This window comes from Eucyclogobius newberryi, unplaced genomic scaffold (assembly GCF_026437365.1).
Source record: "Eucyclogobius newberryi isolate DKJ021-1_F unplaced genomic scaffold, fEucNew1.0.hap1 SCAF_9, whole genome shotgun sequence".
Taxonomy (NCBI): domain Eukaryota; kingdom Metazoa; phylum Chordata; class Actinopteri; order Gobiiformes; family Gobiidae; genus Eucyclogobius; species Eucyclogobius newberryi.
In genome coordinates, this window is record NW_027316532.1 from 36,924,047 (window position 1) to 36,948,108 (window position 24,062).

At 38.2% G+C, this 24,062-nt stretch overlaps 1 protein-coding gene across 1 annotated transcript in view; it reads left to right on the forward strand.

Moving 5' to 3' along the window:
- impact (impact RWD domain protein) overlaps positions 1-21,098 on the forward strand; it is a 35,310-nt gene extending 14,212 nt beyond the window's left edge. The window contains exons 8-11 of the mRNA XM_072438164.1: positions 1,159-1,232; positions 5,641-5,731; positions 14,864-15,001; positions 20,878-21,098. Coding sequence (XP_072294265.1) covers positions 1,159-1,232; positions 5,641-5,731; positions 14,864-15,001; positions 20,878-20,937 — 363 coding nt within the window. The 3' untranslated portion in view covers positions 20,938-21,098. The remainder of the gene's footprint in view (positions 1-1,158; positions 1,233-5,640; positions 5,732-14,863; positions 15,002-20,877) is intronic.
- The last annotated feature ends 2,964 nt before the right edge of the window (positions 21,099-24,062 follow it).

Genomic DNA, 24,062 nt, shown 5'->3' on the forward strand with positions numbered 1-24,062 from the left:
CAGACACAGGGAGAACATGCAAACTCAACACAGAAAGACCCATCTGGTCAGGGAATTTAATCCAGGACCTTCTTGGTAAGAGTGCTAACCAGTGTGGCGCCCACAATAATCCCCTCTTCAGTCTTTCTCTTTTCTCCTGGGCTGCCTGTCGTGCTATATTGAAAGTGCAAATAAACACCTAAACTCTGCCCACAACCACCGTCCAAATAAGCTGTTAAACTGGGCAATGTCTGGAGGACTGAAGGGAAATTGAGGGGTGAAAGGGAACCAACAATGAACAGCAGGCCCTCTCCCAATACTTGCACTATGCACTACACACTTGACTTTAATTTGTAAATGCTCAAGGTTGCAGGGTAAACAGGAGAGATGGGACCGTCCGCTCTTCAGTTGAATTAATCACAAAGCCACAGCTCAGTTTAGTATTTATCATTTGTTGAATTGGCCTTAAAAAAATGAGAACAGGCTTATCGTTTTTACAGTGTTGTTGCTGGACAGTCATAGATTTATTTTTATTTTATCTTAATATATTCCTTTCCGTTGTTTACAGTTAGCTCTCACTGCAAAGTTACTATGGTCACTGTGCCATTGGAAAATATTACAATGAAATGCAATGTGGCAAATGTACTTGCCTGAAGTCTGCGTCACTCACACTTGCTGGAAGTGCAGAGTGTTTTGCAGCACTGCTCGTTTTTTGTTAGTTTTACCAGAAAGCTGCAATTTAACCTAGATTGTACTGAAATAGCAAAAAAGGAGAAAAACAGTAGAGAATCCTGCTAAAATACTATGTATTCAGTTGAGTTGAACAAAAAAATATATGTTTGATTAGTCCCACTTTAAAATTGCACCAATATGTACCGGTATTTCAAATTGGTTCTATCTGGACTTTTACATTTCGTCTCAAAAATGTACATATATATGCCAAATGTGCCTGTCTCAGACAAACTCAGAACTGTTATTCATTACAGTCCTTACACAGATAAAAAAAAATTACCTTTTCATATTAGCCTGTGGTACAGGAGGCATTAACATTGTGCTGAGACAGGTTAACTCCATGTGTCAGCACTTTCCTTTGCAGACTGGTATAATGCATGTAAAAGCAGGTGAGCACACAGTGGAGCCATGTCGTGATGCCCCTGTTATTTCTGCTGTGCTTTGCAGGTTAAAATGGTCCTTGAGAAGCTCTATGAGAATAAGAAGATTGCCAGTGCCACTCATAATATTTATGCGTACAGGTCAGTATGAGACAGACATAGAGTGATGCACTGTCTGGTTTTATATTCAATCAACTATCAGCCAAGCATTACATTTTCACAACATCTCATCATTAATCTCTCATTACAGGGATAAATCATGCAAAATTGACCTTTATGTGCTTTTGCTCATGCAATAACCGGTTTCCCTCACCTATAGCTCACTATTTTTATTGCTCTATGCATGTGAGAGTAATCATGTAGCAAATGCATGAATGCAAAATACATTAATAAGATACTAAAAATATGCATGCATCCAAAACTAATGACTTCAGTATAGTCATGCAACATAAAATACATCATATTATTATTTCAATATTTTTTGTCAACAAAACCTTCGGGCAGTATTGGCGTGCTAAAATGAGCCACTAAAACTATACGGATGTACATTTTAGTTTTCAGTCCAGTTGAAAACTGTGGAATAGTAAGTGCAGACATCTATTCCCAAATGTAGAGAAGCAAAATCAAATAAGCATCCACTGCAAATACTTAAAAGGACACATATCAGGCTAAACTAACTTTTTGAGCTTTTATCCGTGTTCTCACAAAAATTGAATTGTGGCACAACTTGTATTTGTGCCAAAATTGGCCCAAAATGGAATGTGTAAGCTCAGTTCCTGTTCATATCCAACTTGTTTTCAATATAATGTTAAGAAAATAAATGGATGCAAATATGATCCAAGCTTGTGCCCCTGCTGTTCTTTCTGTCTTTGAGAACAAGTTTCATCATTAGATAATGCAAGCCTTGGTTTTACTCGAGTATTAACATGATGTTTGAGTATTTTTACAGTTTATAGTTAGATTATTAAATACATTCCCCAAGTGTAAAATATAAAATAAAGCACTTTTCTACCCCTCTTACTTTAAGGAACCATTCACACATTCATATATGCTCTAGTGTACAGACAGTAAAGCCAAGACATCTTTCATTCTTCCATTCCCTTTACCTTTGGATATACTATTATAGGTCAATCCAGCAAGACCACAATTGGTGTATTTTAAGATTTAACCTTCTTTTGTTTTGCATTAACACATTTGTCAGTGGGATGTAGTAATCACACGCGCGCACTCGCTCACACACGGCAAGGTTTGGTCACTTTGACAGAACTGCGAGGTAGGGGGGAACATAATTAGCCAGTATGTAAAAGAAAAAGGCACATATCAAGGATACCACATTGTGTGGTGATCTCATTGCAATTGCTTTCAAAATAAAAGTATATCTACTTCAACAACAAATACACTCTAGGGCTGATCGATTATTATCGATTGTTTTAGTTATCGAGTAATCTATCAATTATTTAGTTTGATTAATCTCTTAATTTTTTTTTTTTTTACATACCATAAACTATTTTTAAAAGCACTTTTTTAAATAAATGTTGTAGTTCATAGTAAACAAATAACAAATAAGGAGTAAAACTGTTTGTGCCCCAAAAACGGCAACATTTCACTTCAACAGTCCAAACTGTTCTGTTTGTATATAGAGAATATATAAAGGACTAATTAACTTGTCACCAGACTGTAAACAGTTGCTATGAATTATTTTGCGTTTTATGTCACATGACTTAAAATAAGAAACTTGATCCCTGATGTTTTGAGTTGTCATTTTGCAGCATTAGCTCCGTGTGCCGTTCACTTTACCTCTGTGTCTTCGCCCCATCATCGCGGACTTTGTTTCATAATCGCGGTCCTCTGTGCTCTTTCACACAACAAAACTACATTTCCTAGTCACACTCGTAAGTTAAAATACACCGCTCTCTCCTCTGTTGTGGTTTAGTTGCTGCAGGTTCGCGCGAAACAAGCTCCGTGTGAAACAAAAGCGCCACAGATTCATGCGGCTTTAAATAAATATGTAAAATAAATGAATCAATCATCGAGGCAATTAAATATTCAAAGTTTATTTTGTTATCAATTTACTCAATTTCAGCCCTAATCCACTCCACACAGACTTTCACATTGTACCTTAGTGGATTTTGATAATAGTCGTCTTAAAGTTCAGCTCTGATAGAGACGAGCATTAAGTAACGATTGAACCCATTCTTTCTCCTGTAAAGGCCACATCTCTGCAATGAAAGGTCAGCAAACCAGTGAAGGCCCAAAAGCTCCACGCACCTGTGTCTCTGGATGGTGTGTCTATTTGTCGTAGTTGTGTTTGGGTTCTGTTCTAATGAGGATGAGCAGCTGATGCACAACCAGTGAAGTCATTGCTCACAGCGAGATGTTGACATTTAAACCACTTTTTAAAACATCAAGAGACCGCAGCTGTAGTCATCAAAATGTCTCCCACTTCGAAAGCAACACGCATGTAGAAAATGTACTGTATGTAAGAAAGTATTTTAGTGGGACTTGTCATTATAATGCCTTATTTGTCCAGGAGTGTTCCATCGTAGAAAAGGAAAATAATTCAAGTGTAGTCATCTGGGCAATTTTGAAAATGAACATTTTCATCCAAAAGTCATTCTCAATTTGCAGACCAGGTCTGAGAACTCAGATTTTTTCATAAAATTTAAGTTTTCAGACCGGGGCCTCATCTATAAAGGCTACCTGAAGCTGGGATCTGCATACTCATACTGCGTACCCACAACATGCACTCTTCACAGCTCCAAAATGCCATGAAAGGGACATGCAATATGACATATGAATGAGATTTATATAAACATAAGCCGATAATTATTGGGTGTAAATGCACGCGGGACAGAGATGGCGGTTCAGTCATGCACGAGTAGTCTATTTTGCAGATATTGTTTTTGTTGGGCTTCAGACTCCTACACCTTGTGCGGTTCAGGACCCGCACAGCGTTTTTGACCAGATTCACATGGTTTTGTGCCAGAATACTCGTCTAATGACCCGGAGGCCGCATCAGACCGCTGCAGTCTCCAGCAAGATAGACTTCTTGCAGATTCTTTCCACAGATCCGCGCGGCCGCTGGACACTGTGTTTGGCAAGGTCTGTGTAGATTTGACTAAACCAGCCTTCATGTCTTGAGAATAATGATAATAAAACAGCCCACTTCCATGTTTAGGCCAACATCTGTTTAAATGTGATCTCTGAATAAGAATATTTTTAGGATAAAACATATTTGCTGCTGATTTTCTAAATCCAACACTTCCTCAAACACTCTGCAGTTCTCCACGCAGAGTCTTTTCCTCCTGTCTCCAGACTTTGGACCTCCAGAGGGTCTCAGTTTGTGCAGAAATAAGCAAAGTCCTGCGCCTAGTGGCACTTTTATAAATACTATGTATGGGGCAGAGGGCAGCCTACGCAATGCACAAACAAGATTTATAAATGAGGCCTCAGGTCCTCAGATTGAGAGTGTAACACTGGTTAAGTGTTCAGGAAGTGCAAATATGCTTTAATAACAAAGCAAGTCAGTGTGGGTCAAAACAGCCTTAAGGCAGCTTTTAATTACAACAAGATAAAAGGTTTGATTGAGAATTGGTGAGGTTCCACTTTAAGCTGGGGAAGGAGAGGCATGCTACAAGTGACAAACAAACAAAGATTAATGCAAACAAATCCATTTCCATAACAGAAAACACCCAACAACAAGTGCCACCATCACCAACAACTATAAATGAAATCACTCACTTAAGTGAGCCCCAATCCTCCCCAGCAACCTCAGGACCGACACCAATTACTATTAAATACAAATTTAAAAAGTTTAAAATAAGCGATATATAACTGTATAAAACAAACTATATAAAAACTGTATGAAAACGATATGAAAACGGTAACCAGCACTGAGCCTGAAAGCACAGTGCAGTTAGCGTTGCATTAAACAGTTTCATTAATAATAAAATCAAATATAAAAGCGTACCTTTTAAAACACTGGACTGTTGAGGCCCTTTAAAATGCATTATACAACATTACAAAATAGTCTTTTTACGTAAGGTTAAAACAAAGATCCAGACACCACCATGTGCTCAGGGCTGCTCAGGAAGAGGAAGTGACACACCTCTGACCTTTATAGCCTCATGTGACCTCAAAACTGTTTCCAGATGACTACTCTTGAATCCTTTTCCACAATTTAGTGGGACTTCTTAAAAGGAAAAATCTTGTTTTCAGATTGTAGAATGAAAATCACTTACACTCTCGTATGGAGTTATGAGCCAATATTTCCGAATCAAGTGGTAAGACCCCTCAAAATCTACAAATGTCCCACTTGGATTAGTGTCCCACTACATTTATCCAAACATACCAAATATAAGCCTTCTAACACAGATCATTTTGCTTACTTCACAACTACAGACATATATCTCTGACGTCGTCTAAAGTTAGTATTTGTACTTTACTACAGTTTCATTCGGATACAGTGAAGCCATATGCAGTGTAAGTCTGACTGCAGTTATTTAATCAATAACGCACCCAAATAATGAATAATTCCATCTCTTAACAGAATATACCGTGAAGACAAGAACAGCTTCCTGCAGGACTGTGAAGATGACGGAGAGACGGCAGCGGGAGGCAGATTGCTCCATTTACTACAGGTTATCCATTCTACACTAACATCACGTACATTCAACGAGATACCATGCAATATATGTTCTATATATGACGATATATATATATGTATATATATATATATATATATATATATATATATATATATATATATATATATATATATTATTTTTTTGCGTGGTACATCCATAGTATGTATGGTATTAAAACTATGTTATTTTGCATTTATAGAATTGCAGGTGTTCTGCCTAAAAGTCCTTGAAAAACAGTACTGTGAGCTGGCTCTATTCTCTATACAGATCTGGGGCCTCATTTATAATGGATTTCATAGGAAGCAATTGCGTACCTTTGGTGGTCACAAGAAGCATATGCCATGCAAACTCCTGATTTATAAAACACGCTGTGCACTCGCCACCATGTAATTTGTGCTTTATAGAACCCAACTGCTGCTGGAATCTTCCTACCTCTAAAATGCCATAAAAGGCATTGACCAACTTGAGGGACAGAGAGGGAGACGCTCCACGCAGCAGCATGCAGGGTTTTTTACAATTACAAACAAAAGTGAAATCATAAAAATGTAGTAGCCTATACTTGAGATGTGCATGAGGATTGCCCTGTTCACGCACACACATCTGAATGGAAAAAGTGAGCATGCTCATGCTCTTAGTGAGCATGAGAGACACAGATGCCCTCCCCAAAAGAATGAAAGGAGCGAGAGAAAGAGACGCAGATTTTCAGTTGAGGGATAATCGCTTCTGCTGCAGCAGAGACAAGTTCATGTATAACACAAAAGAATGTAAACACAGCTCTGATTCTGCCAGTAAAAGTCTGAGAGTATTGTGCACAGGCTTGGTTCAGGTTGGCTCATTTAGGCCAATCTAGACTCCTGCGCATTGTGCGTGAAAATGAGTACTATGTTTCAATAAACCAAACATCGCTCATGTGCTCCGTCTGAAGGAGGCGTTTTCTCTCATGTCCGATCATTGTTTTGTAGATCCATTCACAAATTCAGTGGATCCTCTCTGCGCTGGGTCACAGACTGGACACGGCCCCACTGAGGAAAAGCAGGACAGGCTCATGTACCATCGCATGGCTTCAAATGTGTCATGTGTTGTTGAGAATAATGAGTGGAATAAACAGCCCTTCTCCCCTCCGTGTTTAGCTCAACATCTGCTTTATTGCGGAAATATGAATGAAAGGATTTCTTGCATCAAACACTTCCTCAAACTCTCTTCACTTCTGCACGTCTCCATGTGTGTCATCCTGTCGTGTCTCCAGACTGTGGGCAGAGCATACGTTAAGGTCTCAGTTTGCGCAGAGATGAGCAAAGTGGTGCAACAAAGCTTGCAACAATGCTTTATAAATGAGGCCCCTAACTTGTAACTTGCCCTGGTGTTGTCACTGCAATAGAGAATCGTATAGAATGGTATAGAAACAGGTTATAATTCTTAGCCTGATCTAAGGATGACTTACAATTGTTATCTTGTGTATTATGATTACTTATATGAAAGGACCTACTTCACCAGTCATGACCCTGGCATAAAACCTCAACATATTTCAAAAAATCAACACAATTTATCCAAAAGATGTGAAGTTATGTGACAGATTACTGTGTTGTCGGCTTTGAGCTTCACATTGCAGCAAAAAAGCAGAAAAGCCGCGGTGGCAGTTGACATGGAAACATTTCTCTGTGATGTGAGGAGAAAACGACCAAAAGGCAACCCAGGCCTCCTTTTAAGTAGGAAAGGATGTATAATGTATGTGTATGAAAACATGTTATAAAGCAGGACCATATATACTTGTTAACTGACATTTGGGATAAATTGTTTAACAGCGAATTTCAGATGTATAATATATGCATTCCCGTGTGCTTTATGGAAATGCATTACTGTGCAAAGTATTGGACAAGTTTATAAGTAGTTACAAACCGTCATGCATATAAATTAAAAAAGAGGGAAACAGCATACATATCTTCTGATAAGTTGTAACTGTTTTGGCGTCACAGTAGAGAAAAATCAACTCTAAATCCACTTTATTTGAAATATTTGAAGAACATTCTCTGCCAAACTAAATCTCTTGAAATGATAACATAATGTGCCCACGCTTATAGTCAAACTCTGGGATATTTTATCTAGTGTCAAAAAATATACTATAAACGCTTTGTAAAGCAATTTGTGAAGATACCATGGTTTAATCAGCCATTTACAGATTTTATCCAATCAATCCAATCCACTTTATTAATGAATTATTAAAGTTCTTTGTACAAACTGTTTTCAAAGTGCTGCACATTGTTAAATAAAATCTACTAGTTTTAACAACAGTTTAAACAATAACTAAAACTGTAAATCAGAATAAAAATGAGACACACAATGAGACTTAATATATAATAAAAACAACAAGAAACACAATAAAACAAACTAAAAGGCATGAATAAATACAAAATCAAAGTGGTCGAATTCAAGAATGTTTTTCTCGACCATGTTTCTGAATCAATGTTTCACAAGTTTGCCGAGTCGTTTAATAAGCGCACAGTGAGAAGGTTGGGGGTTCAAAACTGTACAAACACAAACTCGAGAATCTGGAGCTGCCTGTGAGGATTTTTCTCTCCTCGTGTCTCAAACCATCTCAGCTGCTTTCAGTGAAGTGCAGTTTGGTTAGAGTCAAAACAGCCCCCCACTGCCCAATGATGCTGTGTTCAATAATACACGCTGACAGTGAGATGTCTCTTGCATTCACATAGAGTCATATTGTTTTTGTTAGATATCCAGCTTTATCAATTGGGACTGGAATGTGTAAGAGCTTTGATGACGACCAGCAAGACATGTTAGGATGGGGAAGGAATGTATTAAACAAACATGGATATTATTATAAGGTTATTGTTACATTGCGCAACTGTTTACTGTAGATAATGCCTCACTTCGATTGCTCTTGCCAACTGCTGAAAATGTATCCTTTCATTAGCGATAATCTTGACTAGTCGACAATAAAAAAAACACATGAATCACATTTTGATAAGCCGGACTACAGACACTGAAGCACATATGAAAAGACCGATCAAAAAAAATATCTCTGAAGTTGTTTAGTTGACCACTAAAATATTAGCTGCTGCCTTACTCGCAAGCTAGAGTGATTCAGTAGTGACCAGAGTCTTCAACAAAGTGTCGTATTCACTGCGTTCCAAATTATTATGCAGATGATATTTTTCTATGATTTTGCCGGTAAGTCAATATAAATGACAAATTTTCAAGTCATCAACCGTACAATTTAAATCGTAAAAACTGAAAATGCACAACAAAGCTTGTTATTGTTGTAAAGAACTGAAAATGGTCATTTGTTAAATTAGAAGCATTAGCAGCTCATATTTACTGAAATAAAAAATCAGGGATCCTAACATAGGACCCCTTATTTTATAGGAGCTCCACGATTCTTGCATCCATTGAACTTGTGAGTGCTCAATAGGGTTGAGGACGGTGGAGGGTGGGGGCCACACCATGAGTTTCTCTTCTTTTATGCCACAGCAGCCAACGATGCAGAGGTGTTCCTTACAATATTATGAGATGGTGCATTGTCCTGCCTGAAGATGATTTTGTCACTGAAACCACGGTTCTTCTATTTGTACCATGGAAAGTGGTCAGTCAGAAACTCTCACTTACTTTACAGTGGTCATGTTCACACCTTCAGGGACTCTAAAGGGGCCGAGCAGCTCTCTCCCCGTCATTCTGACCCAAAACATGACTCCACCTCCTCCTTGCTGACGTTGCAGCCTCTTTGGGACATGGTCCACCAAACATCCACCAATCCATCCATCTGGACCCACAATAGTTGCAGAGCACTCATCAGGGAACAAGACTGTTTGAAAATGAGTCTTCATGTATTTCTGGGCTCACAGGAGCTGGTTAAAGGTGGACAAATAGAAGGTTTATGTGTAAGTGTAAGCCTCGGGAGGGTCCCTACACATGATATTCACGGGACTCTAGAGGCACCAGCAGCTTCAAATACCTGTTTGCTGCTTTGTAATGGCATTTTAGCAGCTGCTCGATGTATTTGTTTGGCAGAAACCTTCCTCATTGTGCGATTATCTGCACAAATCTGCGTATGCTCTGAATCCACTACAAATCTCTTCCTAGTACGATGATCACGTGTTTTTGTGAAATATCTAAGGTTTTTATACTTTGTACAAGGCATTCAAATATTTAATGCTTTTCGGCACTAGAGAGATCCTTTTTCTTTCCCACATTGCTTGAAAATGGTGGTCTACTTAATAATGTGGAACGTCCTTCTTAAGTAGTTTTTTCTTTAATTGTATTTACCTGGCAATTTAATTTAAGGTGTCTGAGGTTGATTTCTCCGACCCAAAGAGCCCTGAGACACAATACCCTGAGTTTCACTGGAAAACAAACAAAAAATATCTTTATGACAAACACCATTTGCATAATATTTGGAGCGCGGTGTAGAGTATTTATAGAAATGTCAACAAGCTTTATTATCTTAATTGGAATAGTACTGAGCAACATGGCAGCGCAATCCATTTCGTCCAAATGGATTGTCAAACACACTGTCTTTATGTACATCTGGCATTGACTCACAACATTTGAGCAACTGTTAACACATTAAATTAGGAAAATTGTAAATGTTCAGCTGAATAAATTTGTCCGCTTCATCGCCACATACAGTGTTAATTTGTATCAGCGAGGACAAAATCGTTATCAGGAAGCCTCCTTATGATAAGTGGAGCCTTTTTGGGCCAGTTATTTATTAATTTCTTTGAGCTTTTTAAGAATGATTATGCACCATTCATCAACATCACTTGTGCGTGATGTTAATCTCAAATGAAAATGTGAAATGGTCAAATATTTGATTGGTCAGATATGCCGAAAAAGTTTCACTTGTTCTGGGAAATAATTCCACTTTGCTCATATTTGCATAAACTATTGTGTCACCCATTTCTCCAGCTGTCACTTTGGTTTGATTTGTGAGAGTGTTGTCAGATGGCAGCGTGAGTCAGTCGCACCCGCATCACAGAACTCGTTGCCTTTGTCCACCATGTTTTTTGTTTTAAATTGGGACGAGATGGAGTGTGACGAGAAGGTGTCCTCATCCAGTCTCTCACACTTAGCATTTGTTAATGAGGTGAAAGTTCAAACTCATTCAAAATATGAGCACAACACTGTGCCAACATGTGAGTGTGCGTGCGCCTGCAGCTTCGATTCACTTCTCTTTCCTCACAGGCCATTCTCTTCTCTCTATCCCATTCTGTGAATCAATCCCTGCAAGTCAACTATAGGATTATAGGAAGGTAAACTAACACAATTAGATAACTAAGCACATATTTAGATACTTCACCTAACACCTGCATGAATCTGGACAGAGAACACCAACAAGGCAGATACCACATATATTTTAATGTTTATACTACTATACTCTCTTAATTATCTTCAATGGGATTTTGTTTGCATCCATCGACCTAAAACATGCACATTTAACTTATCCTCCTATGTATTCCTGACTAAGATTCTAGGTCTGGATAAGGGAACTTCTCTGCGCCAATTCCAGTGGCATTAATGGACGTGTAAAATGTCGAAAACAATGTCCCTCTGTGGAGATAATTATTGACTTAAATAGCATTATTATCATCATTATTATTAATATTTAATCCTAATGCCATTCCTTCTCTTTCTCTTTGCGTTTAGTCCAAATTCTTTCAACTATGACTGCATTGATCCGCACCAGTTTTCTCTCAATTCAATAGCAGTATCATAAACCAGCCTCTCGTCCAAATCATGTCAATCTCTGCTTTTTGTTCTTGTTTCATGCTTAGCTTCCAAATCCTTTCCTCCTGTGGGCTTCTTTGTAGGACTCTTAAACCGAGACGTATAATCGGGTCGGTGTTGCGGCTCACTGACCTGCCGTAGCACTGGCGATACAATCACTCTCATTGCTCCGGCTAACATAGTGATTAATCTTCTAGCAGCAATCTACAAGAAGAGCTCCCATTCTTAATCTATTCTACCCTAATCTCATTCTTGTCCATAGCTCTCTGCTCATTTAGACTTGGTCGCTTTTTTGCCAGCGCATGAGCAGGGGTAATGGCATGAATAAAAGAAAGATTGGCCTAATAGTGAGACAGATTTCTCCCTAAAAGCAACAGTATGTCACTTTCTGGAGGTGGCACATCTCCTTAAACAGAAAGTAAAAATCATACATACGTTTTTCAGTGCAAAAAAAGAAAAATCTAAAAAGAAAACTCATTCTTTTCAAGTTTTTTTTTACCAACTTAAAGGTGATATTACAAGTAGTTTGCTCCAGATTGAGTCACAGAGGTTAAGACTTCAATTTAATTAATTTCCATTCTTTTTGTGTGGAGTTTACATTAACTCTCTTATCCATGCAGTTTCCTTGTACAACTTGTAACTGTATATACAGCATTGTACCTGCCTGACCTGATCCAATCCCAGGCAGAGGTTTTAACGTGCCACGCTGACGATACGGAAGTAGCTTTTCACCCCCGTTCCAAAACATTCAAGATGGCGGACCCGGCTTGTGACCCGGCTCGTGACCCGGTGTTTACTTCTGCTCTCGCTTCGGTTTGAACAATCAGGAAAGTCCGCTCTACTCGCCGTGATGAACGTGCGTTAGATGCGGTTATACGAAGGGCGTCATCGCGATTCAGGAGACATTTTCTGCGTTCGGGGACGGATAACGCGGAACACGCCTTGTTGACATGGGCTACGTAATATCCGGTTAAGCATGTCGTGTTTTTTGCGTCACTTCTGGGTTTATGTGATTGGTTCTATCTCTGCTCTAAACTTCACCCTAGAAATTGAACCGCAGCGGTCGAGTCCCAGACCCACACACATTTTTGATAAGTACTTTGCCAAAACGTGTTGGGAATGGCTGGTCAGGCAAGGCATTTGTCCTTTTCCTATATGACCTGTAAATTATTATTTGTATTACTGGACCATGCAAACTCCACATAAGCTGCACACAGAATGATACTTAACCTGTCACTATTATTATAAATCCTGTTACATCCTGTAGATCTATTCTTCCATCAGTTCATTCTGGTTTACATCCTTTTGCTCAAACGTTTTTTTTCCAACAGACGAGCCAGTGTAATGCAATGAATAAAAGAAAGATATCTTTGAAAGTGCATCCCTCGATCGACATTCCACTTTAATACCACATTGAGCAGGACTCAGATTCAGTGTGCGTAAGGATTTGTCTATTTTATAATGTCTTTTTTGTACTTAGAGCAGCATAATTACCCGTGTGAAGTTGGAGAGGATGGGCACTGTGTAACTTTTCAAACACTAAAGCTGACTCTAGCAGTAAGTTGGGGAACTGAACATAACAGAATTTTAATTGCATTGACTAGATGGGATATGTAAATTAGATGACTTTGGAGTGAATGGGATTCTATACAGGTTGTGTAGGTACGCTTAAAAGCAAACATATGCTTGGAGAAGTGAATGTGCAGAAGTTTTCTGTCAGGGCAGCAATTGTTCACTTTGGTCTTTGCCTCCTTCCATAAAATTCAATCATCTTAAAGGAGGCTCCATTTTCTGTATTGTACGTTCTCTAGACTCCGGCTTGAATCAAAATAGCTCTCTAGTCAATTGCAGTATGAATAGATTGTATTACTGCATGAGTCTCCGTAGTGTGAACGTGAGCTTGATCATGAGATTGATGTATTTAATACAATATACTAGAAGAATATTTAATAGTTGGATTCACAATATTTAGTTTCCTATACTAACACATAGTACATCATATTCTGCTTATGGATTGGCTGACAATTTGCAGCTTGTCTTAACTTATTCTAATTGGTCCAGCACAATACACAAGACGGCTTCGAAAACGCACCTTGAACACCTGTAGTGTCCTTCTGTACTAGTAGGGAGCATTTTGAAGTGATGGAATTGTTACTCTGTGTCTAAACTATGGCTAAAAGAGGTCTAAAATAGGACTACACAATTGCTCTACTAGTTTTTAAGCCAGGACAAACTCAAAACAAAATGCTGCTGCCCATAGAAAGACTAGAAGGAGACTTTGAAAACACTGGACCAACCACTGGTCCAGTCATTGTAGAATCTTGAACAAATATCATTTTCAAACTTGAGATGACTTAATTCTGACTTAATTCTGGTTTATAAATCCCTTCATCATCTGGCCCCACCCCAGATCAATGAGTCCATGCAGTTAAACTTAAATAGGAATATGCAAGGTCGAGCAGAGGAGACTGCAAATCCCATTTAGAAAAACTTCATTTCAACAGTCTTGCTTTTTCAGTCCGTGTCACACATTGTTGGAATTTGGTCCCCACATTACTTATTAAATACGCCAAATTCCAACATTCAGCCCCTCCTTGTGAATAATGAGCACTTTAGTATGGTGTTATACAGTGTTTGCTAGCGTTACTTTTAAAAGTAACTCGTTAAGTTACCAATAATCAACATTATTGTATAACCGACATTGGTTACTGGGACCTCGCACTCTGGGTCACACCAGTCCGGCAGTGCTCTGATTTGAGCTGAATTAAAGTGATTTTTCAGACAAGGTAGGCACAAACCACCATTTTGATCTAATCATCCAGGAGCCGGTTGGGGATGGGAACCGGTAGAGTCTGGAATAAACGGAGAAAACTGGGCAAAACACACATTTTAATAGTTTCCTATGCTTTGGCTTAGACTTGAATACGGTTACATTATTCAAGGTTTTTCTTTATAGAGGAAAAAGGGTTATAGTTCTTAATCAACTGTTTTCTGGTATTCCTGTTTCCTTATGTACATCACAACACCTATTCATGCTCTGCCTATGAGGTCTCTCTGCCATTTTATTGGACCGGGAAAGCCATTTTATTCAAAGAGCTTGGCTAACCTTGATCCATCGGGATTCTCACAGAGCCCTGCGCAGCTATTCTTTGCATAGCGACCAAATAAAGAAATCCTTTTGGAAAACCTGGCTCATCACTGCAGCGGGTTGTGACTGACAGAAACACCTGAGAAAAATACACTTACTGCCTGTGGTGGGAAATATTTGTCTTGCTGAAAATAACCATAAAAATGAGGTGTTTGAGCCACAATTCGCATCCTACACAAATCCCGCGTGTCTATCTCGGCCTGTAAACCCGTTCACATATTTTTTTTCCCTCCCTGTAGATTTTGGATGTGTGTAACGTCATGGTTGTGGTGTCACGATGGTACGGTGGAATATTGTTGGGGCCCGACCGCTTCAAACACATCAACAACTGTGCCAGAAGCATCCTGCAAGAGGAGGGGTACATGGGCCCAATGGGGGTAAGGTTTTATATTTAGCTCATTGCATTGTCAAACTTTCACTGATGAAACATTTGTCAACCGCAACCTTTTTAATGGTTTGAGACGGGCCACCTGGTATCTGGTAGTTAAAGGTGAAAGGGTATGAGAGGTTTACTAAAGTCAACATCCGGAATATGATGCACTTTTTTCAATTAGAGGATAGTTGGAACTTACTTACAACTTGCAGCAAGTTTGATATAAAACACAAATACAAAATAAAACTTATTTGTTTCTCTCAACTCTCTATGGTAGAATATAAAAGGCTGTTTGAACACATTTACTATCATCATTGCAGTTGTAATGTGTGATAATAAGTCAATTATAATCTTGTTTGCTAAATTAATCTGATTGTATTTTTTGTTTCAAATTAAGTACATTAATATTAACAAATTCACATAATCCTTAGGTTGGATACCTTCTCAATCTGATTTTATACCAGAGATTCAAATTACTACCATAATTATAAAACAAATGACAAATCACTTTGACTTAATTTGATGTGTGAGTGTAAACCATAATGTTAATTGGCATAGTTCATGTATTAATCAGTTTAGAGTTAGAAAATCAATTAGTCCCATAACTAAATGTATTTTGGTGTACAATACAGGTCATAAAAGTTCTATTTGTTCCTTTGGCTAGTGATTATGTCAATAAATCAGTGCAAAGGTTATTTTTTTCATTTTAGTAATCTTAGTCGACGTTTCAGTCAATTTCCAGCTGTCATTTCCATAATTTTGTCAATATCAATGTTGAAGATGGTTTGTGGTTCTTATAAAACATGTTAGAATTAAAATCTGGGACATTCCAAAACTCATGGTGTAATTTGACATGGTTAGAAAAGACAGAGAAACATTTTTCTTTCAAAATGTCTTTCTAAGCTTGAGATTATGTGCTGCTCCCTAAATGTGGTATGTCTGGTATGACAAATCCTTTCTTTTTCCTTCACTTATTTTTGATGAATCCAGTAGAGTGCTCTGTAACTTGTTATTATTTTCTTATTCATGGATACATCATTTTTAAAAAGCACCTCTTCTGGTTATTGTCATTTCACTGTTGGATGGCCTGGGCCCCAGTGGGCAGTGCCCGCCTTGGACTTGTGGTTCTTAGTCCTTTTCACACTGTCCAGGAAAGCCAATTACTTACACAACACTTAAAATAATATTTGAATACATTCTTTCATAGCTTTTTAGGACCAACTTCTGTGCTTAAAGGCTAGAGAGACATTTGACAGAATAATTGAAAGTGTCAGCTCTCGTATTGTGTTTCCATAGCTCCTCCGTGGCCCTCATCTTAGGGATATTGCTCCATTTGAAGTGTCTGGTGGCCTCATGTTGCGTGGAGATCAAACACTTTCTGAGGCTTTTACCAGTCTGAAGTTGGGTTCAGTCTCTTTGAACTCATCTTTGTGTCCTACAAAGTTATTCCATTGATAACATGATTGAACTTTGAGCTGTTTCCGGGACATAGATTAAAGGTAGACCGGACCCCACTCCTAAATGTATCCTACTTCAAAACATCCACGGCTTCACTGTAAAAAAATAAAAAAAGAAAGAAAGAAAATCGCCCAGCTAGACTCGGTCACAACTAATTAAGGATAAGGACAGATGTCGGTGACAACAGATTTGCTCTTGTTTGTTTAATTTAAATGTGCCTGTAACAGTTGACAGTTGAATAATGTAATACTAATATGATTGAGATATAACATTTTTAAACCACTCCAGAACCAAATCAATGAAAGTGACTGTGACAATTGTACAATTATGACATTATGACATTGTTGATTAAAATGGTGGTGCTTTCACACAAAGATCTCATTAAGATTAAGATATTATGACAACATAGTAGTTGTGATATGTTGCAGAGACGGCATACTTATGTATATGTATTAGATATAATGAAGTGTATTTCTGAGAGTCTGCCAGGTCTTGACAACTCTCCAAAACTGGTCTGCAGTGTTCAGAATAATTCAAAATTAGCCCAAATAAACACAGTTGATGCACATGAAGAGTCAGTGTGGTCCAATCGAACAGACGAGCTCCAAGAGTCAAAGACATTATGTAAATATCAGTTCTGAGAGAAAGGTTTCACAGACAGAGCATCTTTGTGCAATACCCTGTGTTTCCTGAAGGCCTGGATTCACGGCAGATACACATCATTAACGCCAAGTATAGGAAAGAAGGTAGTTCTCTGGTGTACTTGTACTTGTAAATGTACTTGTACATGTACTTGTAAATGTGCATGCCAACACATTTCAAACCTCCAAAACCAAGATGGGCACATGCACTTTATTTTCCTTATGCGCTCACACACTTTAGCTGTTCTTTCAGTTTGACTGTTTCATTTGCATATTTAAATGTTGGTGATAAGGGTACTTGAAAAACACAAATAAACCTGACATCAGAATTCAGCCTACGGTTAAACCAAATGAGGCAACATCTCCGGCAAATATTTGGTGGAAAATGTGAAATACACGAGAAATACAAAACATTGAATATTGTATTTTATTTCTTTAATCTTCAAGTAATAGTGACTAGTCCAGTACAACTATGAGTCACTGTTTGTAGTAATTGCCTCGACACCACTGTGAGATCACAGAGTGGCATTAACATCAAAGATAATGTTTTAGAATATTGTTGACTTCCTGCTGGCCATGTTGGAGGCAACTGTTTATTTTAGGTGTGGTCACAGTGAATGCATCCTCTTTCACTTGATACTTATATATGTTTTATTCCTTGCAGCTCACACCTCAGCGTCTTTCTGCATTTTCACACGTTCCAGTGTAACTTTTCTGTTGGATGGATACGTTTAATGCCCTACATGTGTACAACACCAGACATGCAATGGGAAGGAACCTTACTTTACCAAAAGTAAATTGATTATTTAAAAATGAACAATAATGTGAGGCATGAATGAATGGAATCAGATTCCAAAACAAATATCACAAATAAGTTGTAAAATCTTATTTAAATCAGCCATAAAAGAATATCTGGGTAGTGATGGTAAGAGCAACTACAAATAATACAAGTGTCAGATTTAGAGTATCTACTATTACTAAGTAGAGCTTTATAATCATAAATACAAAATAAAAATATAAACAAACTGTGGAACATTGAGACATTGACAACATTGTACGAGTATAAGGGCACTACGAGAATAAAGTCATTACATTTCAACATTAAAGTCATAATCTTAAAGTCGAAGTCAGAAAAAAGTTGTAAATTAACTAGAATAATCGTATTATTTAATTAGATTATTCTCATTAATTAACGAGAATAAACTCAGAATTTAACGAGAATAAAGTCGTAGTTTAGGGTCCGGTGTCAATGTTCTGATTCTAATGTTCAGTTCACTTTCAGCCCCACGGACTCAAAAGAAAAGAAGGCGCCGACAGGAGGAGCAGCCTCCGTGTTATATTCACACATTCTCTGCTCCTCTATAGTGTTGTTTCTCTACGTGGGCACTTTACGCACCATCACTATTCTTGTGTGGCGTTAAGTTTTATGCATCGATTCTAACCTCTTGTCATCCCTTGGACAAACTCAGTAAAACACACAGAACACAAAACAGCTGTCTGCAGTCTGCGCTTCCACTCAGCTCCATCGGACGCCTCGATCGTGTTTGACACAGCCAAAAAACAATATGTTTTACGCACACGCATCATCCATACAACTGATTCCACCTCTTACAGCCGAGTAACACAACTACAGCCTGACACACCCACAGCCCGGGCTGATGACTACAATGAGAGGAGACTGTAAAGACATATAATGCTTTATAGTCAACAGTGCACCAACACCGGAGTACGTCATTTTATACATAATATCCCAACTGTGAGGCACTGCAGCTCCACCAGCCCCTCGTGATCTGATGTAAAACCTATGCACACAAAAAACTCATATGAACAGTGACTTTGTACAAAGTTTAGAAGAGGCAGAAGTGGAGGGAGAAGATTATTGGTGGAACTGGTCCCTCGCCTGCTGCGGTCTGAGCCACACACAGGACATTAACCAGAGGGACATGTGACACTGCACGGGGGAAATGATTGTTTGTGATGTCTAAAAGGCCAGCATTATAAAGATCCACATCTATTGTGGGCTTTTGTATTCACTTTTAACACATCCAAGTCAAGCGCCATTTGCGTCCTGGCGGTGGTGCTGAAAGTGAAACGCGTATCTGACCCTTATGCTCTTTAAATTATGAGTTTATTCTCATTAATGAATGACTTTTTTCTGGCCTCAACTTTTTTCTCATTAATTAATGTATTTTTTCTCATTAATTAATGACTTGTCCATGTTATGGGAGTGACATGGATAGGATAAAGAATGAATCAGAGGTGGAGATACAGCGAGGCAAATTGAGACGTTTAAGCTCCTAATATTCATTCACAACCCAGTTTTGCCACACAAATGCAACTTTGCATTTTTATAATATAATTTTTCACAAAGGTTAAAGTTAGGTTTAGAATTGGAGTTAAGGTTAGTAACAGATTATTATTTGGTTAAGTTTAGGGCTTTGGGACAGGTTTGTCCTTCTCACAGAACACAATTGCCCTCATAATTAGTACTAAAGTCCCCCTTATAAACATTTTTGACATTCACAAAATTCTGGAAGAATCCTATGAATTTTTTGGGCATTTTGAATTGCTGCTGTAGTTGTAAAACAGCGATAGTCTGTTGTGACTTCCTTGTTCACATTCATTGTCGCCTTCAAGGCAACTGCTGATTTTAGGCATTACAACAATACATTGAATTAAACTTTCTTTTTCCTCTTTGCTCCATCGTCCTGTGGAGCCCAAATACATATACTTTTTATGTGACATGATAAACATGGTGTTTGTAGATTAAAGTTCTTTAATTTGGTGCAAGTCTCATTTGAGAAGGAGTTTGAGAATTTGGTGTAGACATTTTCTTAAAGTGGAAAACATTCTTGAATGAGGCCCATTGTTATGTAGACTTTATCTCGTAATGTATCTCATTCAAATCTAACTCTATTATTTCACCTCAACGGCCAGTCATGTCTTAAAATAAATGTAATATTTACATATTTTAATATTTATGTATTGCTTTATTTAACATTGACTAACATTAGCAGCCGGAGCCCGGCACACGTGTGCTGCGCCCCAGCCACTCCACCACCGGGTGCTGCCGCCGCCGCCGCCGCCACCGCTGGCACATCCAAGATTTAGTTTATTTTTTGAAGATACTAAATTTTGTTATAGATTTGTAATGGACAGGGAGCATATTCCATAAATTAGAACCGTTCACAGAAAAGGCTGTTCGGGTGAAGCATGTTTTACAAAAAGGCACTTCACAGTGTCCAGATGAGGCTCTGGACCTGCCACAGTCCTGTACTTAACAGAGAAGCTGCTCAAAGGCTTTGGAGCAAAACCACCAACACATTCTAAAAAATAATCTAAAAACTAAAGTTAATAATATTTGAAAATTATAAAAATTGTGCTTCAAAAATGTTACAGTGTTATATGAATTTATTGACTTTACCCTTTTCTATTCTGGCCCCCGGTTGAACCTCATCTGTATCTGTGTTGGTGAATTATGCCCCTTTCCCTTGATTCTTTCTCATACACTTTTATCTCTCATTTGAATACATTAAAACAGTATGGCATGCAGCAATCAGTACATGGCAATTTTCACTTTTCCGTAAAGGCTTGGGAAACTCAGCGGGCGTCTGCACGTCTGTCAGAAAATATTTAAAGAGAAAGAAGAAAATTACTCATGAGCTGGTTAAACAGCACTCAAGTTTTAATCTTGTAAATGTCTTGGAGTTGTTATGTGAAGCGCTAATGCATGATAATGATAAGTCTGTTTGCACACTAATTTCTCTTCCCTCTTCCACAGGATGAGGCAACCAAATCAGGAGGGAAGAGCAAAAGGCCAAAAAACAAGAAGATCAAGTGAAGTTAATAAGACAGAGGCGGTTAATCAGAGACTTCAAACACAGACTGCTGGCTTTTGTGAAATGTCAGTTTTTACGCAAGGACTATTTCTAAACATTCAGCAAAATCACATGACTTATATGTCTGTCTATAATCTGCCTTAAATAATAATGTATAGAATCCTATCATTGTCTTTCTTTTCTTTTTTTGTTGCCTGTAGGCTTTATTGAAGAGAAAATACACCACATACAGTAGTTAGGATTATTCACCATTATTTACAAAATGACAATGAACAACAGCCTTCATTTTCTTTCCTTCACATTGTCAAATAGATTACCATTGCTTTATCTGACCAGCTTTATTAAATCAATCTCTGAATGATTTAGTTAATGTGACATGAACAGACAGATTAAAAAGCACTTTCAGATTTACCTTAAAGCAGCGTCAACCTCGATGCTCAGGCTGGGTGGGTTAAAACTATAAGAAATAAATAGCTTTATAGCCTAGTAATAGTTATATGAGGAGACTGTTGCACAAATCTGCAGCTGGTGAAAGACTGACTCCATATTCATGCATCAGCTGCAGGAACAGGAATATGGACTTGTAAAAAAGCATAAATGTCCAGGTGGAATCCATAAAAGTCTAATTCATTTTTTCATTTTATTTTAAGGTACATTTGTATTTGTGTGTTTGGAGTACAAACGAGCCCTAATGCTTCCTAGAATTATTGATTTGACTGGAAATAAGAGGGTTACAGCTTTATTTGTACGTACAACGTAGCTCGAGAGTTTCCTTTTATAAGATAATGGACAAAATGGAATAAATAAAGAAAAAGTCCAATGCCCCGCCCATGGGACGCATTAAGTGTAATATGTTTGGCAGGCGTCGGCAACCTTAAATGTTCAAAGAGCCATATCGGACCAAAAAAACAAAACACATATCTGTCTGGAGCCGCAAAAAATAAAAGCCTTATATAATATAATATATAAGCCTTATATGAAGGGAACAAAGTGTATATTTGCTGTATTAGCCTACTATCAAAATGACAAGGCTACATATATATAATGAACATTCCTGATTAAATGTTTATTTTGCAGCGCCCCCTGGGGAGAGTGACGCACCACGTGACTCTGCTATACCATATTTGGTGCTTTAAGTTTAACTTCCATTACAATGTTGATGTATCTTATTTTGTTGCATTGATGAAAATATAGAAATACAAATTAAGAAATCAGACTTTTGGTGTCATTTTAATTTTGAGGATTCGAAAAAAAAATGGAGCTGCGGGTTCCCGACTCCTGGTCCAGGGGGCCGGATGCGGCCCACGGGCCACATGTTTGACTCCCTTGCCTTTAAGTACTGATTTAATTTAAATTACATATTTTCCTAATAAAATTCTCAGTTATGTATGTTTTTTAGTCCTTACAATTATATTGTGACTTGAATAATCATGATTATTGATTAAACAAAGAATCTTCAGAGTGTCTTTCCAAATGATTAACTGCAGTGTCAAGACAGCGCTGCAAAAACATTCATTATAACTTTTGCTTTTTGAACAAAGGGCCATCGCTGTATTAATATGTAATAAGATTATACCTCAGATGCCCTCCCTGATACACCCCGCACCAGTTGCAACAGTATAATTGACAACTTTGATGTGTTACTACGTTCAACTTTTCTTTTTTTTTAAGTCTCAATCGTGCAGGTCTATTACGAGGAAATTGCAGTTTTCGTATCATTTGAAAACAATAGAATTCTGTTCCTTTTCATTTTTACACACTCAGAAATGGGTGGAAAGCCCATTTGTAATCAACAGCCTCGTTTTGGTCAGCACCTCGCCATTAAATTTAAGTATTCCCAGTGATGATGGAGTTATTATCCCAGCTTCAATTCATTCCATCTTGCAGCTTAAAATCTGCATGTGAATGAACTGCACTCAATTCACTTAAATGTATTCTGCCTCTTTTTACAAATATGATCAGGCGAAATGAAGTTCACAGAGTTTCAGAGCCACTAACACCCTCACGCCCACTCACACGTCTGCTATCCTCAGTATGTGCCTCTTCTAAAACACTTAAATATTCTTACTATCGCATGTTGCCTTCGTCAGCCATGGCACTGGATCCTGGGGGGTTTCGGCCCTCACCTTTTTTTTCCTTTTTAGTGTCACTCGAGCGGTGGGAAGCCAGGGTGTGCATATTAACCACCCCGAGAGCAGAGGATGGCTATCTAAAAATATCTTGGGACTCATCTGCGCTTTTGGTACTTGGGGTTTTCTGTGCCACAACCAAACTGTTACACAGACTAATGACACATTTTAAGACTTCTCCATTACTGGTCACAGCTGCCTGATCATTCAAATCATCAAGAACAATTACAGCTAATTCATTTTGCTGACAGGCTGTCATCATGCAACGCACTCCATCAAGGAATTCATCTCTTTTTTTACAGTGGGAGAAAAATGTTCTTCAAGTTCAAGAGAATAATTAGACTACTTAACACATTTTCAGATTCCAACTTGACTAGCTGGTAATTGTGACAACACTTGTGCGCAAAAGGAGGATTATAACTTTTCATCATGTGAACTAACTCATGTGAATTTAAATTTATAAGAAAGAGGCTACTTGACTTTGTTGGAATGTTAGTTTGTCACAGAACTTTTGTTTGCCAAAGTTTTGTGACCCACATTTTAAATTAAATGACTGTGGTCACATTAAAACACCTCAGGTGAATAAATAATCAATAATCAGGCCCATATCATCTATTTTTGAATCAAATAATGACGATGGCCATGTTCTTTTTGTTTGACAGAGAAAACACTCCCCTCAACAAACACCGTCCTCCTTGTTTGTGTAGACGCCTTTGTAAATATATTATAAATTAATAAGATAATAAAAGACGTGTGTCAGTGTCAGTGTCAATGCCTCTGTCTGTGGCTCTGCCCTGTTGCTCACACTAACCTGGAGTCAGTGAAACGCACGCGGTGGGTGTGACTGAACCGTGTGGCACGCGCTGAGCCGCGCGCGCCGCACGTTCATCTCAACGCGCCGCGCGAGCGTCTTAAACACTTCAGGTTGTGATTGCAGACATCTGCCTTTGATCAGACGCGGCTGCCGCGGACAAAGAAAACCTCAAGTTAATCAAGAT